This window comes from Hyaena hyaena, unplaced genomic scaffold, assembly GCF_003009895.1.
Source record: "Hyaena hyaena isolate Hyena2069 unplaced genomic scaffold, ASM300989v1 scaffold_116, whole genome shotgun sequence".
NCBI lineage: Eukaryota > Metazoa > Chordata > Mammalia > Carnivora > Hyaenidae > Hyaena > Hyaena hyaena.
Window position 1 is genome coordinate 2,553,000 of NW_024080748.1, and position 14,879 is coordinate 2,567,878.

General features: G+C 46.0%; 1 protein-coding gene across 5 annotated transcripts in view; it reads left to right on the plus strand.

The window, feature by feature from the left end:
* The window catches only part of NAV2 (neuron navigator 2), a 399,681-nt gene that overhangs the window by 171,849 nt on the left and 212,953 nt on the right, over positions 1–14,879 (plus strand). For all 5 annotated transcript variants that reach the window (XM_039236776.1, XM_039236778.1, XM_039236779.1 and 2 more), the window contains exon 6: positions 10,929–11,098. In XM_039236776.1, the coding sequence (XP_039092707.1) occupies positions 10,929–11,098 (170 nt within the window). The remainder of the gene's footprint in view (positions 1–10,928; positions 11,099–14,879) is intronic.

Sequence of the window (14,879 nt, forward strand, 5' to 3'; positions counted from 1 at the left end):
GTACCACAGTGAAGATAGGAATGACATGGAGCAAGCCATGTAAAGTTTAAATGTAGAACAGATCAGCCAGAGGGAGCAGCTGGTGCCAAGGCCCTGTGGTGTAAGAGTATGCTTGGCAGGTTGGAGGACCAGAAAGAAGGCTGATGTGGCTGGAGTTAAGTGGGTGTGGGGAGGTGGAAAAAGGTAAGTTACCGGTCAGCAAAGCCCCTATTTCCATGGTAGACAGTGTGACCGGTGGCCCCTGGAGCTGCATAGTGCTGTTGGCCACGAGGCCAAGTCACAGAGTGCTGGCTAAACTGGGTAAAGATTTCATTTTATAGGTAACAGGAAACCACTGGGTTAGGGGTGGGGGGCAGTCTTTAGTAGGAAAGAGACTTGATTCAATTTACAGTTTAAAAAAAATAATAACTTCTTATCTCCTTTCTGGAGAGTAAGACTATGAAGGAGTGGAGATGGAAGGCAGGCCCCCAGGTAAGAGGCTTCTGTGGCCCTCCAGATGACAGTGGCTTAGACCAAGGGGAGCTGACATGTCGAAGGGCCACTTCAGGAGGTTAGCCACCAGGACTGAATAGATGGACTGTCCGGAGTAGGGGAGAGGACTCACAGGTACAGCTAGATTTCTGGTGTGAGCCGTGGTACATGGCGCTATTTATTGAGATGAGGGAGCCTGAGAGAGGAGCACGTGTGTGCTGTGACTCTTCAGAAGAGGGCGTAGAAAGCTTTCCTCCACCTTAGCCATGGAACTTCTTTCATAGAGCATCTCACTGCATTTATGATTCCAAGGAGCGCATGTTGAGAAACCCTGGGTTGTGTCACTACGCTGTGCTAGCCTGAGGCACCCATTTCCATGGTAGGTATTTGTTTTTCATAAAAGAACCAGATGTTCCAGTCAGGGTGCCCATCTCCCAGTTAAAAAAAAAAAAAAAAATCCTACTATTAATAAATGTTTTGCCTAAAGCGGAGCCAAACTTACTTAAGGCAGATTTTTATATCCATTTATTCCAGAGTGATTCCTACCATCGTGGCCCTGCAGACGACTGGTTTCATCCATTATATACTAATACTTTATCGTTTTACTTCCAAAGGACAATCTGATTCTCAGACTCTAGGGATCTAATATCTCATGCTTACACGCTGGCTGTAAATTTAAGGAGAGCACTATGGCATCACTGGCTTAGTCCCATTGTATCTATCCCAGATTCTGTCCCTGATCATCAAAATCCCAAGGGTGATGGTTTGGGCCCTTGATGATCGGTGTCAGATGTTGACACAAGCCCCAAACACCAGGTTGGTTTTAGTCCTTTGTTAGAACTCTGCCAGATGCAAACATGCCTAAACACTGTACCTCATGGGATAGCAAGTACTCACACTTGGCAGCTTTTCCAAGAAATTTGTTAATTTCCGCCAGTCATGGAAGCTGGTGAAGGAAAGTTGAGAGGCTGGCAGGAGGGAGTCAGAGCATCTCCTCCATGATGGCTGAATGGAGGCTCACGTTTACCTTGTCTCTTCAGCTCTTCTCCTTAATCTGCGTGAGGCTGAGAACTTGATCCACAGTCTACCCCATGAAATTCCTCAGCAGTCCAGAGTCGGGGAGAGGAGAGTACTCCTCAAGACTCGTTTCCTTCTTCCTCTGTGTCTACCTTACGAATTATCGATATTGCGCTGTTTAGGAAAAATCCAGACAATTGTTGCTTGTTTTTCTTTCCTGCCTGCTCTCCTGTCTTCCTTTACTTTCAAAGTCTAGTGACACCAACATTGTTTTCCCCACCTCAGATTATTGCATAGGGTTCCAGACAACATGTGCTGAGAAACACAGGTTGGTGTAGGATGAAGCTGCTATATGGTGTATGGATACAAGAAAGATAAATATTTCTACCTTTCACAAGGCAGTAACTAAGCTCACTTTTTTATTAAGCCCTATCAAGATTCTTCATTACACAAGTTTATGGTCCAAAATCTAGAATTTAACAAGTTCGGAAAACTTTAATTGAACATTTCTATACCACTGAAAGCAAATATTCCCACGACTAGCAAAACTTGCAAACATCTGTACCTTCGTCTTGGGTCATCATTTTATGACATATTTATCTAAAAAGCACCCTGGTAGAAGAAGCATGTGAGATAGAAGCCTCTAGATACTCTTAGAAAGTTGTCGAGTTTGTTTACTTATCCGAGACCCCTTGCTTCAGTGTTTACTTCCGGGAAGAAGGCGACCTCATATCACGGGTAGTAGAAAAGATACTTGGTCTTGAAAAAAAAAAAGACATCAAAAGCCCTTAGATAATCTTGATAGCAGTTTCTTCACACTGGAATGTTACCAAATCAGAAAATTCAGACTCAGAAGGGAGTCACGGGAAAAGTGGGCAGAGGGCAAACCGGGCGCACCCCCGTTGCCGCAGACTCCCATTCGTGATGTGCACGTCTAACGTATCTTCTCTCTCCTTACTCACCTCTTCCCCTTTTTTCTTTCCTGTCATGCAGTGCATCATCCAAGGACTCCTCTCAAAGCAAAATCATCCGCTTCACTCTGGGTCAGAAAAAGATCTCTAGGTTAGACTTTTCTCTGTGTCCTGCAAAGCATGGTTTCAGCCCAACTCATTGACCCCGTTGTTCTGGCTAAGCTTCCTTTTGGTCCCTCTCCTCGTTCTATGCTTGCAGTTTGAGAAAACCCAACATGCTTTGGCTAATGACCCAGTGTGGGAGAGTTTGCAGAATGCCTGTGGGGTCACTGAAAAGGGGCGTGTGTGTGCGGCGTTATGGTGTAGAGAATGTTTCAAATCAATGCATCTCATTGATTTGGGCTTTCATTGCTTTGTGTCAAAGTCCTTTCTGACTTAGGGAGAGGTAAGTTTCTGAGTGGTTTTTGTAGTGGTTTTATGATGAGTTTGGCTCCCTGCTCTGGCCTGGCCCTGATCCCACCTCATCTGCATCTCCTTTATGTGTGTCGTGCTTTTTATTGTTGCTGTGATTGCTAAAATTACTAATGTGGCTTTGGTTTCTCTTGAGTTCTAAAGAACTTGAAGCATGAATCCAGTTGGTCAGAGGAGACAAAGCAGCAGGCGGCTCTATCTCCTTTTCGTCCCTGGATGCTCTTTGTACCTCTGTTACCTAAAAGTAAAAGTTAGTCTTGCTCACTAACTAGTTCTCCTGACATGGAGTTTGGCATTTACTGCACCCTATAAGGACTGATTCCAGGGTATGGAAAATGCCAGTCACATCTTTGGGATCTGCTGTTATTTTTAAAGGTAGCAATAGTTAACATTTATTAAGTGCTTGTTACGCATCAGTTTGAACGCCTTGTCTTATTTAATCCTGACATTCATTTTCATGTGACCGCTCCAGTGACTATCCCCATTTTACAGATAAGAAAACTAAAGTCTAGGAAGTTAGGTAAGTTACCCAAGGTGACTTTCCACAGAAAGTGGAAAAACCAGGATTTGAGCCCACGTGGCCTAACTCCAGAACCCTCACCTTACCCACTGTGTTTACACTCCTCCTCTCTTTGTCCTGCTTGATTTCTGGTATTTATGGGGTTGTCAAGGCTGCTTTTAAAAATCTTATGTTTCAGCCATTACTCTCAGCCTTTAGGCTCACTTTGTCCTTTTTAGCATCCTAACAGAACCTGATACTGGGTCGTTATTTTCATAGAATTCTCATTTAAAGCTAAAGGGATACTCACACTACATTCCTTCTTCTTCTTTTTTTTTTTTTTTCAGTGTTTATTTTTGAGAGAGAGACAGAGTGCAAGTAGGGGAGGGGCAGAGAGAGAAGGAGGCACAGAATCCAAAGCAGGCTCCAGGCTCTGAGCTGTCAGCACAGGGCCTGATGCAGGGCTCGAACCCATGGACTGTGAGATCATGATGTGAGTTGAAGTCGGACGCTAAACCGATGGAGCCACCCATCAGGCACCCCCTATGCTGCATTTCTATCTGTATTCGTGTAACAAATACATACTGAATGTCTGATCACTGCCCCTCTCTCTCAGGTTCTCAGTGCCTTTTTTTGGCCAGAGTTGACTTTTTCTTTTCTAAAAAGTTACACATAAGGAGACCCAACTCAGAATCTGCCTGGCTGTTGGGGAGAAGCCACTAAGGCAGTTGCTTCTCTGTAAATCAAGTCCATGTGTTACCCAGACTTGGTTCCGGGACACAGGAGGGAACCCACGTTCATCATCATTGCTTTTCATAATCCTGTGTCTTTGTCAGTTTGCCATAAACTGTGTGATTTAAACAACAGAACTGTTTTCCTTACAAGTCCAAGATCGGGGTACCGGCACAGTCAGGTTCTAGCGAGCTCTGTTCCTGGTTTCCAGATGGCCATGTTCTTGCTGTGTCCTCACATGGAGAGCAGAGAGAGAGGAAGCCAGCCCCCTCCTTTCTCTTATAAGGCACTGATCCCATCATGAGGTCTTCAGCCTGATGAAGTCCCTCCCATAAGTCCCATTTCCAGATACCATCACATGGGGATTAGGGTGAGGATACCCTAATTTGGCGGGGGGTGGGGCTGGAGGACATAAACATCCAGTTCATGACACCACACTAGAAAGTGCCTGCTTTCCCTGAAAAATAACACCAGGCCCAACTCCGACACCCCCTGCGCTGGCAAACTGGGTTCCCAGTTTTTGAGTGTGTCAGCCTAAATGGGGAAGTGAATGGACGTAAGCTCAGATTACCAAACTCAAATCAAGTTTATTTGGGAACAGCGGAGGAATTGTAGTTTGGCATACGCCTGCCATAGCAAGAAACAGGTGGGTCTGTTGAAGGTTTGGGGTGTGCTGTATCGATGGACCAGGAGCACAAGATGGGGAGATCTAGCCAGAGTCCAAACAGGAGGTTCATTGGCTTGAGGGTAGAGAGGGATCCTAGGCAGATATTCATTGGTCAGGAGATAAGCTTCTGTCTTATCTAAGTCAGACATTTGTGGGAAATCAGATTTTCCGTTTTTAAATTTGGTTCTCCTGAGGGAGCATGTTGCGAGCTTCTCCACTTCCTATCCTCCGGTTCCACTGCAGATCGAAATCCTTTCACAGACAAAAGGAGAGGAGGTTAAGTGAGCTTGGAGGGAACCTGAAATCTCATGTCCGTTCCCACGGTGCGCTCGGTTCTAGAAGATAAACAGGAGCTAGCTGGGAAAATACCTAATTGGAAGCACATGGCCATCCTGAGTGTGCGTGGTTATCAGTCCCAGATGATAGGAGGAGGCAGTGGGAGGAGAGGAGGAATGGAAGGGAGAGGGCATGCCTGCCCCTGCCCCAGGGTGTGTTGGGCACAAGGCCTCTAAGTTGACTGAGAGCCAAGGTCTGGCTTTCTTTCAGGGTCACATCTCTCCCCTAGAGTTTCTTTCGGGTGCATCTTTGTCTCTGATGAGGCCAACGAAAGGGTGTTCTTTGCTTCATTGTTTGCCTACTCCTCCTCCTTGCCTTCCCTTATCCCCCTCCGTTTCCCTGACCCAGCCTTGAGCACAATTCTGATAAGCGTTTTCGCTGATCCAGGCATCACCAAATGTAGCTATAAACTTAGTCGCCAAAAGAAACCACCCTACCCCTGCGGGCTGAGTAAGACCGCTCTCCCAGAACTCTGGAACTGGATCTCTTCTTCAAGAGCAAACCTTGATTGAACACCTGCCAGAGTCAAACACCTTGATAAGTACCAGGGAGATTGAGCAGGGTGGGGAGCCTCGCTCTTGAGTCTGAAGACTTCTAGAGGGAATCCGTACAGGGATGAGGATGTTCGTGAATGTCTGCCTTCAGCTGCAGTTATCGTCCCTTGGTCATCCCGGCGAACCCTGGGTTTGTAGGCGTAGGCGTGTTCTATCTGCAGGGGCAGCAAAGTATGGTGGCTGTGAGTGCAGCTCGTCAAACCCCGGGAAAGCCCATCGTCACCGCTTACCGTGTAACCTGGGCAAATTATTTATTCTCCAGGAGCCAGTGTTTGCTCACAGGCAAAATGGGGTAGTTAGCTGCCTCACTCATGGTGTTATGTGGGCTAATGAAGTCATTTCCAGTGTTTTTATGTCTGGTCTATAATGAATGCACCATAACCAGCAGTTACAGTGATGGTGTTTGGGGTTGATCTGGGCCAGCGAGGGCCACCAGGCCACCTCTCTCCAGCAAAGCCCCACAGAGTTGATCACATGGACCATCTTGCGGAGGGGAAGCAGCGGGACTAATACTTCTGTCCTCTTTGTCCAGCTGCTGAAGAGCCGAGGCCGCAGAGATGAGAGATTTAACATTTAATAATCTCCGCCGGCAGAAAGCACCTCTCCTCACGATGCCGGCCACCTGAGGTCCTGAGCATGTGCACACAAGCTGCGATCCGTCCTGGGAGAGCCATCTTCTCCCGGCCTTTGAAGTGGTTTTGTGGGGAAGAACGGCTTTCTTCCCAGCAGCATGCACAGCGCGTGGAGCCGGGGTGTACTCCCAGGTTATGTCACCCTTGCCTGCCTGGCTCTGCACATGTTCGAGAAATTGACTGTGGCTTCAACAGCAGCAGGATTTCTCTTCTGCCGCTTTTTTACACCACTTCCCTTCAGCTTATTTTTTTTTTTTTAATGCGACACGTGTATGTTTCAAAGAACCCATCTGTGTTCTCTGTCATTTTGTAACTATGTTTGGAACATAGAATGGTCCTAAGAAGTAGAGTTGTTCTTGCCAAGGAGCCCTTGGAGCTCTCTGGCACCATAAATGACACGGGTTGGCTTGATGTGCTCCCCTCTCCGTGCTTTTCTTCAGTGAGGCAGGCATCTCGGCAGCGTCCATTGTGGTACCCGTGGCTGTTCCACGTGAGCAAGACCCAACCCTTCTGCAAAGGATTCTAATGTCCAGACAGCAGCTGTTTCCAGGCTGGGACTTGATAGAAGTTCCTGTGATGCATAAGGATGTTAACAATTATGAACTTGAGAATATGAGCTGGAGGCCTGCAGTCTGTGTGACTGTGAACTTGAAGATACTGCTCCCAGCCTCCCTAATTAATGCCTCATTGCTGGAGAGCAGGAAAATGTCCAGGTCCATACTGTGACATCTGAGGTCCTCTCTACTCTGGCCCCGCCTGCTTCTCCAGCCTCATTTCCTCCCACTCTGTCCCCCACTCCACAGCACACACCAGACCTTCCTTCCCCTATACTTTTTTATAGGCTTCCCTCTGCTGGAGACCTCTGCCTCTCTCCATGACTCCACACCTTCTTATTCCCCACTCACATTTCCACTCCACATGCCACATCTTGCTCTGGGGTCACATCTCCTTGGGACCTCCCCCTGACCATCCCACCAACACCCATGGTCGTCATTTTCCTTCTTTGAATTACTTCCAACCTTTGCATATTCTTTTATCAATACATGCATAATTTAGATGTTATTTAGGGTCAGTCAGCCTTACCTTAAGATCTAGATGAGATTGAACTAGAACCCTGCCTTAGTCTGTTTGGGCCGCCACAGCAAAATACCACAGACTCAGTGGCTGGTACACAACAGAAATTTATCGCATTTCTGGAAGCTGGACGTCTAACAGCAGGGTGCCAGCCTTGTCGGGTTCTGTTGAGCGCTGATGTCCAGGTTGCAGACCGCCGACCTCTCACTCATTCCTGCAGGGGGCCAGCTAGCAGTCTGGCCTGTTGTTTTCATAAGGTCATTAATTTCATTGATGAGGGCTCTGTGTAATGACCTGATTGCCTCCCAAAGGCCCCCACATCCTCATACCACCACACTGGATGTTAGGATTTCAACGTATGAATGTGAAGGGTGGCATAAGCATTCACACCATGGGAAACTCTTCTTCAATTTGCAGAAAGTCCTACCCCATGATTGCTCGTGTACCTTAGTTCCTCACGGTCACCGTTGTCTTTGAAATGCAACATTTGAAATCCCGTATGTATAATTCAGTCTGAATTAATTGGGGTGTATTGACTCACTATCCCAAAGAATACATTGGTTCCCTCATGGGTGGATCCAAATAAGCCTTTTTCTTACTTCCTACCCACCACACGTTCATGGCCTTTGTACCTGAGGCAGACTTTGCAGAAAATTTCAAAGGGATGGAGGGGGCTGGCTTTGGAGCAAGCAACTACTCAAGCCCATTCACAACTCAAGTTTTAAAGCATTGTCACAGACACCCACTGAAACTTGGAAGAAATTACTCGGTCTCCACCCAGTCTTCCCATTTGGTCGAGCTAAACTGACTAGGGTGTAAAGGTGATGGGGGTAGAAGATGACATGAGGTGGCTTTTGATGGCTAAGTATGTGCCAACCATTCTTTTTCATGTCAGCTGCCCTCAAAGCGTTCAAGAAGTCCTTGAAGGCCTAGAAAACTTGGTTCAACCCTGTAGCCATTTGAAGGCTGTGCCATTCCCATCCAAGGTATACTTCGAGGTCCTGACTCAGTGAAGACAACCTGACGATGACCACCCAGAGGAGACCAGGAGGGACTTAGTTGATCCAAGACCAGTAATATTTCACTGTGGGGAACAGGGCCTACCGATAGCTCAGAGGTGCACTAAAGTATAGGGTCACAGTCATAGATCTTTGGATGAAGCAGTTCCTCTTCTGGACTGTTTCTTAGGAAAATAAGTACCATCTGCCAAAGCCTGGCTTACCTCTTTGAAAATATAGATCTCAGTCTCCTGTATGTTGATTTTTGTCAGCTTCCTTTTGATACTTTCATCTGGATCCATTGATTTCCTACCTTATTTTGTCTGATTCTTTTTTTTGTAGCAAAGCGTGTTTCCTTTATGACAATGCCCAGTTCGTTTATAAATTTATGCTCAACAGAGAGGATGAGAAGGGAACTAACATGCATTGAAGACTCAAACAGGCCCGACATTAAGGCCCATTTCAAATGAACAACTGTCCCATTGGATAGTTAATTATTATTCTAAAGTTATCTGATCTGGAACATGACTCTTGGAGAAATTATAAAAGACTGACTCAATGTCATATGTGTGGGAAAAGCCCTTATTTTATCCATTATTCCATGCTGCCTCACAGAGGACCAGATTGCCTACCCAGTTCAAGGTTGCACACATCCCATCCTATGCTTTGATCAGTCTTCTTTCTATAGAGGCCCTGGAGAGCCCTGGGTTTGGGCAGGGAGAGCTCTTCAGCAACTCTGAAAGGAAGACATGTTTTCCCTTCTTGTTGCTTTTTGCTTACCTACTTCTTGCAGATTCCCTACTGAATTAGAATGCGATGGCCTGTTACCCTGTACCACTTAATACCATTGCTGTGACATCATCTTGGAACAAGTCTATAATCCTTTTCCAGGCCTGTCTGTGGGCATAAAGACTCCTGTGGGCTATAGCTGGGTTAAAGGAGTCCAGCCCAGAGGACCCCATGTCTCCACCTGCAGAAACTCTACCATTGGCTCTGAGTACTCAGCTAACACTGACTTCGAGGGCTCTCAGGATGCCATTTGTACTAAAGGCAAAACCAAGAGGTACCAATATATCCTTGCTCAGCCTCCTTGTTCAGTTGTGCTGGCCACATCTGGTACCCAAATATAGACCCTGGTGCTGCTGGCTTTATGCCCCACTTTGTGCCCACCTTTGTGGGGTGAATCTTTTCTCCAAAACAAGATGGGGTAAATTAACAGAGGGGCCAATCCTCCTAGTGCAGTGGAAAGTACACTTCCTCTGCCACTTGTTGGGGGAGAGAACTCACCCCCCTTCCTTCTCTCTTCATTCCCAGTCAGGGAATGGGGCCACCCTTCTTCTTAACTGTATAAATTTTACAGTCTTCTCTCACCAGCTCATGTTCTCTGTTTATTCTACAACCATCTTTCTTGCACAGCCAGCAAGAAGAAGTTTAAAGGGATTGCCTGCTTATATCTAAAATGCTTCCAGACTGCAGTCTTCTTTGGTGCTTACAGATTTGCAATGGGGAGAGAAAGTTGAAAGCTTTATGAGATGAAAAGTCAGACTTCTCACTAGATCTGTTGCTAGTCAGCGAAGGTTCCAGTGGCTTTTAAACACAGCTAAGTGGGTTTTAGCTGAAAGATATAACTAAATATTTCATTATTTATTCCTCTTTCAACTTTTAATGATTAGAAACAGCCTGCTTAGTACTCTCTGCCCCAAAATTCTGAGGGAGTCTTACCCTTAACTCTTTGCGGAGGAGGATCTAAGATCTTTCAACATATTACAAAAATGTCTGCTAACTTTATTTCCCAAACCACCCTAAATGAGGTGCTTAATTTAAGAGAAGGTATATGTTTGTCTTTAGATTAATAGATTCCTGCTGGTTCTACGGAAAGAACATACGATTTTTTCCTATCTACTGTGCAGAGAAGCTGAGCTTCAGCCTCAAAGTGATGCCTACGGAGACAGGTTGTCAAGTGTTGAAGGAGAATGTATGTCTGAACACGTGTTTTCATCCAGGCCATAAGTTTTTTCATTGTGGTTGTATTGGGTTCTGAGTGCTAACATTTCTCTTCCTGACTGTTATAAATTACATCGTTTTCTTGATACTGCAACCCTAGTTTATGACATGATGATTAATATGGATATGACCGTATTAATACCTACCAGAAGAGATGCACACAGAAGGTAAAAAAGTTTAGAGCCTTAATAGGCCCTCATGTTCTGCACTTGATAGAATTAGAGTTGACATGGTTTGGCCCTATCGAAAAGTAAAATTAGTCCCTTAAGAGAAAAAGGAAGATAAACTTGCTATTTTTTAATCAGTAAACATATTCATTTACTTTTCCTTCAGAATTTCTCTTTGCTCAAAGGAAAACTCATATTTCGCTGTTGGACTTTGCTGGGGTCATTAGTAGCCTAGGTGTTTATAGTGGTTCCACTAATTTTTTGACTGGCATATCTCCACAGACCCAGTGTCTTGAATGGTTTCCTCTACCTCCTGCATGGTTGCAGTTCCTTCTTCTGAAACACTGCTATTGTCCTGAGACTGAATCCATTATCCTGTTGCTTTTGCATTTTAGGCTTCCAGGTCCTACCGCAAGGGTATCCGCTGCAGGCAATGAAACCAAAACCCGTGGAGGGGCAGCCACTGCTAACAACCGACGCAGCCAGAGCTTTAACAACTATGACAAGTCCAAACCGGTCACCTCCCCACTTCCACCACCACCACCACCAAGCAGCCACGAGAAAGGTAAGTCAACTTCTTGAGGGTCCTTTCTGGCATCTTCCTTTATAGCAGAACCTTTAGGTGAGTTGGTCAGGGTTGGGAGCAAGGCTGCAAATAGCATGGGCCATAGGACAGACTTGGCTGGCAGGAATATTGTTAGCAGAGGCATTAATAAAGTAGAGGAAATAGGTTCATGGTTGCCAGCAGGAATTAGGTGTTTTTGTTTCAGTGGGGGCCCAGAAGACAACTGACTACAACAGAAGCAACATAGCATTTACAACTTGAAAATAAATTTTCATAGAACATGCTGTATACAGTAGATGGCTTTCCAGAAATGCAAGTTTCTTGGAGTGTGCATTTTGTGACCTGATAAGCTTTTTACCCATTAAAAGTGATATGAGTGACGTTAAGAACAAGGGAGTCAGAAATGTAGGTTGTCTAAATGAATATCTTGGCTACATATAAGTAATATGTAACATTATTCTTGGTGTTCTTATGAGGTAACTTTCACCAAAAGAAGGTATGACTTTTTGCTCTACATAGCCCTGAGATTTTAGGATGGGGGAAAAGGCGAGTAGCTATGCGGGGGCTATTGCACAGAAGATGGTGAAGCAAACCTTTGCTGGCTTCAGTCTGTGTCTTGTAAGACACTGGCGAAACTGAGTCAGCCTAGAAGATTGTACGGTAAGAAGCAGAACCCTCCTATCTTCCTCCAAGGCAACGTGGTCTAGACCTCTTGGTGAGGGTGATGTGCCCAGATCTCTTGGAAGCATTTTCTACAGCAGGATTTGTCCTAGATGTGCCCCTCAACTCCCCTGAGCCTTGAGAGAGAGCTGAACGAGATCTGAGCATCCTGGACCTACCCTCCAGCCCAGGATTTGTTTTTTTGTTTTTGTTTTTGTTTTTTCTTTTAGTGGAGTTTGGTTTCTGCCCTACCCCCACCTAGAATACTTGAGAAAATACAAAGGGAAGTCTTGTATGACTGACCTATATATGGCAGAAGATTTTGCATACAGGGCGTTGGAAACTCTGCAGCTAGCAGTAAGGGATCTCAGCCAGTCATGTTCTTTGTGATCCAGATCTAGGCTCCTGCCTTAAGAAAATCTTTCATTTTCTTCCCTCTTTCCACCCCCTTCCCCTCCCCTCCTTTTCTTTTCTTCAACCATACCCAAACATGTTCTTCTCAAAAGTGCTTTCTTCTTAAAAGTGTGTTTAAGGGGCACCTGGGTGGCTAAGTCAGTTAAGCGTCAGATTCTTGATTTTGGCTCAGGTCATGATCCCAGGGTCATGGGATAGAGGCCCACATCAGACTCTGCAATGGGTGCGGAGCCTGCTAAAAATTGGCTTTCTCTCTCTGTCTTCCCCACTTGCATCCCCCCCCCTCAATAAAAATAAAACAAACAAAAGGTGTGTTTAAATTGAAAAAAATAATATATACTTATAAAATGGTGTAAGTACATATCAAATAAAAGTTCTCCTTTGCATGCTTCCTGATGGGTACTAATATGAGAAGGGTGTTTTTATATAAATAACTAAGAGCTACATTTTACTGAGTACCTGCAGTGTGCCTCGTTGAATCCCACAACAAGCTGTACTGTTAGCCTCTGTTACAAGGGAAGAGACTGAGGCAGAGGGAGGTTAAATACCTGCCGAGGCCACAGCCGAGGTGGTGGGAGCTGGACTTGCATCTGAACACAGGCACCGTGGTTCCAGAGCCATGGTTAATAGTACGCTTTTCCGGGAAGTGGAAGAGAGATGGTGGAGGCCTTGCCCACTGAAGGCTAGAGACCTGCAGGCTGAGCAAGACAAAGAGCTAAGATGTCCAGGGCAGGCTGCTCAGGCCAGCCCATCCTTGTCCCACACTTGTCTGGGGGGGACGCTGTCATTAAAAAAGTCTGAAGGATGGATGTGAGACCAATATCCAAAAGACTGAGCAAATAAGAAGCTCTTCATGGGTAGGTCTGATAGGGGAGGGGGAAAGGCTGGTGGCTGGAACCTTGTCCCAGAGCCTAACCAGAGATGCAGGGCCCTTCAGGCCACCTAGCTGTGCTGGGACAGCCACCAGTCTGCCCCCGTCCTGGGCAGGGGCTGTGGCTGTGAATTCTGACAGAGGCCTTGGCTGGAGGAAGGACTTTGGGATCAGCGGAAAGAGCAGTCATACTTCTTTACTGAGAGTGTTATCATTTGCCAGGGAGTTTGATCTTCACTGTGTTACTTCGTCTTCACAAACATTCTGTGTGGTAAATATTATTAACGCAGTTTTACAGATAAAAGCAAGGAGGCTAATTGAGATTTAGTGACTTGCCCTCTCTGGGAATTGAGCCGTGGAATTCATATCAAGGTTTGACTCCTGGATTCGAACTCGGGCTCTGTGCTGTCTCCTGGGAGGATCGAGTGAGGTAGTAAGTGTGAGAATACCTTATGAGTCAGGATTCTCACAAAATCCTCTGAGGATTCGCTTTTGGAATGATAAAAATAACTGACTGGGGCTCCAGGTGCATGGGAGAGTACACTTATCATCCCTCTCCTGGCCTGGAGAGCTTAGGTAAAGCAGGCTTGCGGCAGACCCAAGTATTTTTATAGTAATGCCTTCCCCATCATCCTGAGGTAAAGGGACAACGCAGTTTTACCTTATGAGGCTTTATTTCCTCCTCCTTTCTCACAGTCCATATGTCCTCTCTGTTGAATCTGACCTTGACTGCAGCTTATGAGGTAGCCGGCTCCGTGCAACATACACTATGTGGAGAGAGAAGTGGCTCCCCAACCTGGCCATGTGGGAGACCCAGCAGGTTTTCGGGTGTGCACGGTAGCATCACTGACCTTGACAGGTCTTGGAGAGATGCGCACCAGTGAGCAGATACATTGTAGCTCAGTGTGGCAGGTGCTGTAGTTGAGGCGTGGACTGCTTTGAGATGAGTTAAAGTTCACGATATAATCTCATGAGCTGTCCTTCTCGAAGCTGTCTTACGAATCAGCCAGGCCCTGATCGCATGGCGTGCTGGCATTTCACTCTCAGGTAACCCGGTTCGTAGGCCTGTATGTGTGACCCATTGGGCCATGAACTCTTCTAGGAGTTGGCCTGATCACACCTGCAACAGGAACGAGCAATTCAGTATTCTGCCAATGTGTGACAAAAATATTTCAACACTTAGTCTTGATTTTTTTTAAAAGATAAAGAGGAATAAAAGGAAATTATAACAGGCAGCTTTTCCAAAGCCCCAGAGCACTTAATCCTTTGTGAGGAAATAACTGAAAGATTCCCCTGAAAAGCACGTCCAAAGAAGCGAATGCCCTTCTGCCGCCATCACCACATTTAGTTCTGATCAACTGAGGTGTGAAGCAGAAGAAGAGGAATAGATCTAGAAAATACTTACATTTTAAGTATTCAACTGAGCAATCAACTGAGATGTGAAGAAGAGGAGGAGGAGGAGGGGAAGGAAGAGGAAGAAGAAGAAGAAAAAGAAGAGGAAGAAGAAGAATAGATCTATACAATACTTCACAGTGAGAGAAAGCCTAGGGACGCACACACAATGTATTGGCTTAGTCCATGAGGTGACCAAGTGCACGGTTGGTGTATAAAACCCAGGAATTTGCCTGTGAGGTTTGGAAGGAAGTCTACAGACCCTTAGCCAGTGGGAAAAGCTGCTAGTTGTGTAGTTCTCCCTAGCTTGGTTAGGTTCGTCTTTGGCTTCCCCTGCTCTCTCCTGCAGGGGGCAGCAGTGAGGTGCCTTGCTTGGCCTGCGGGACATCCTGAGCAGGTCCCCCAGCGGAACTTCATCTGTCAGGGGATGGCCTGGAATACGGT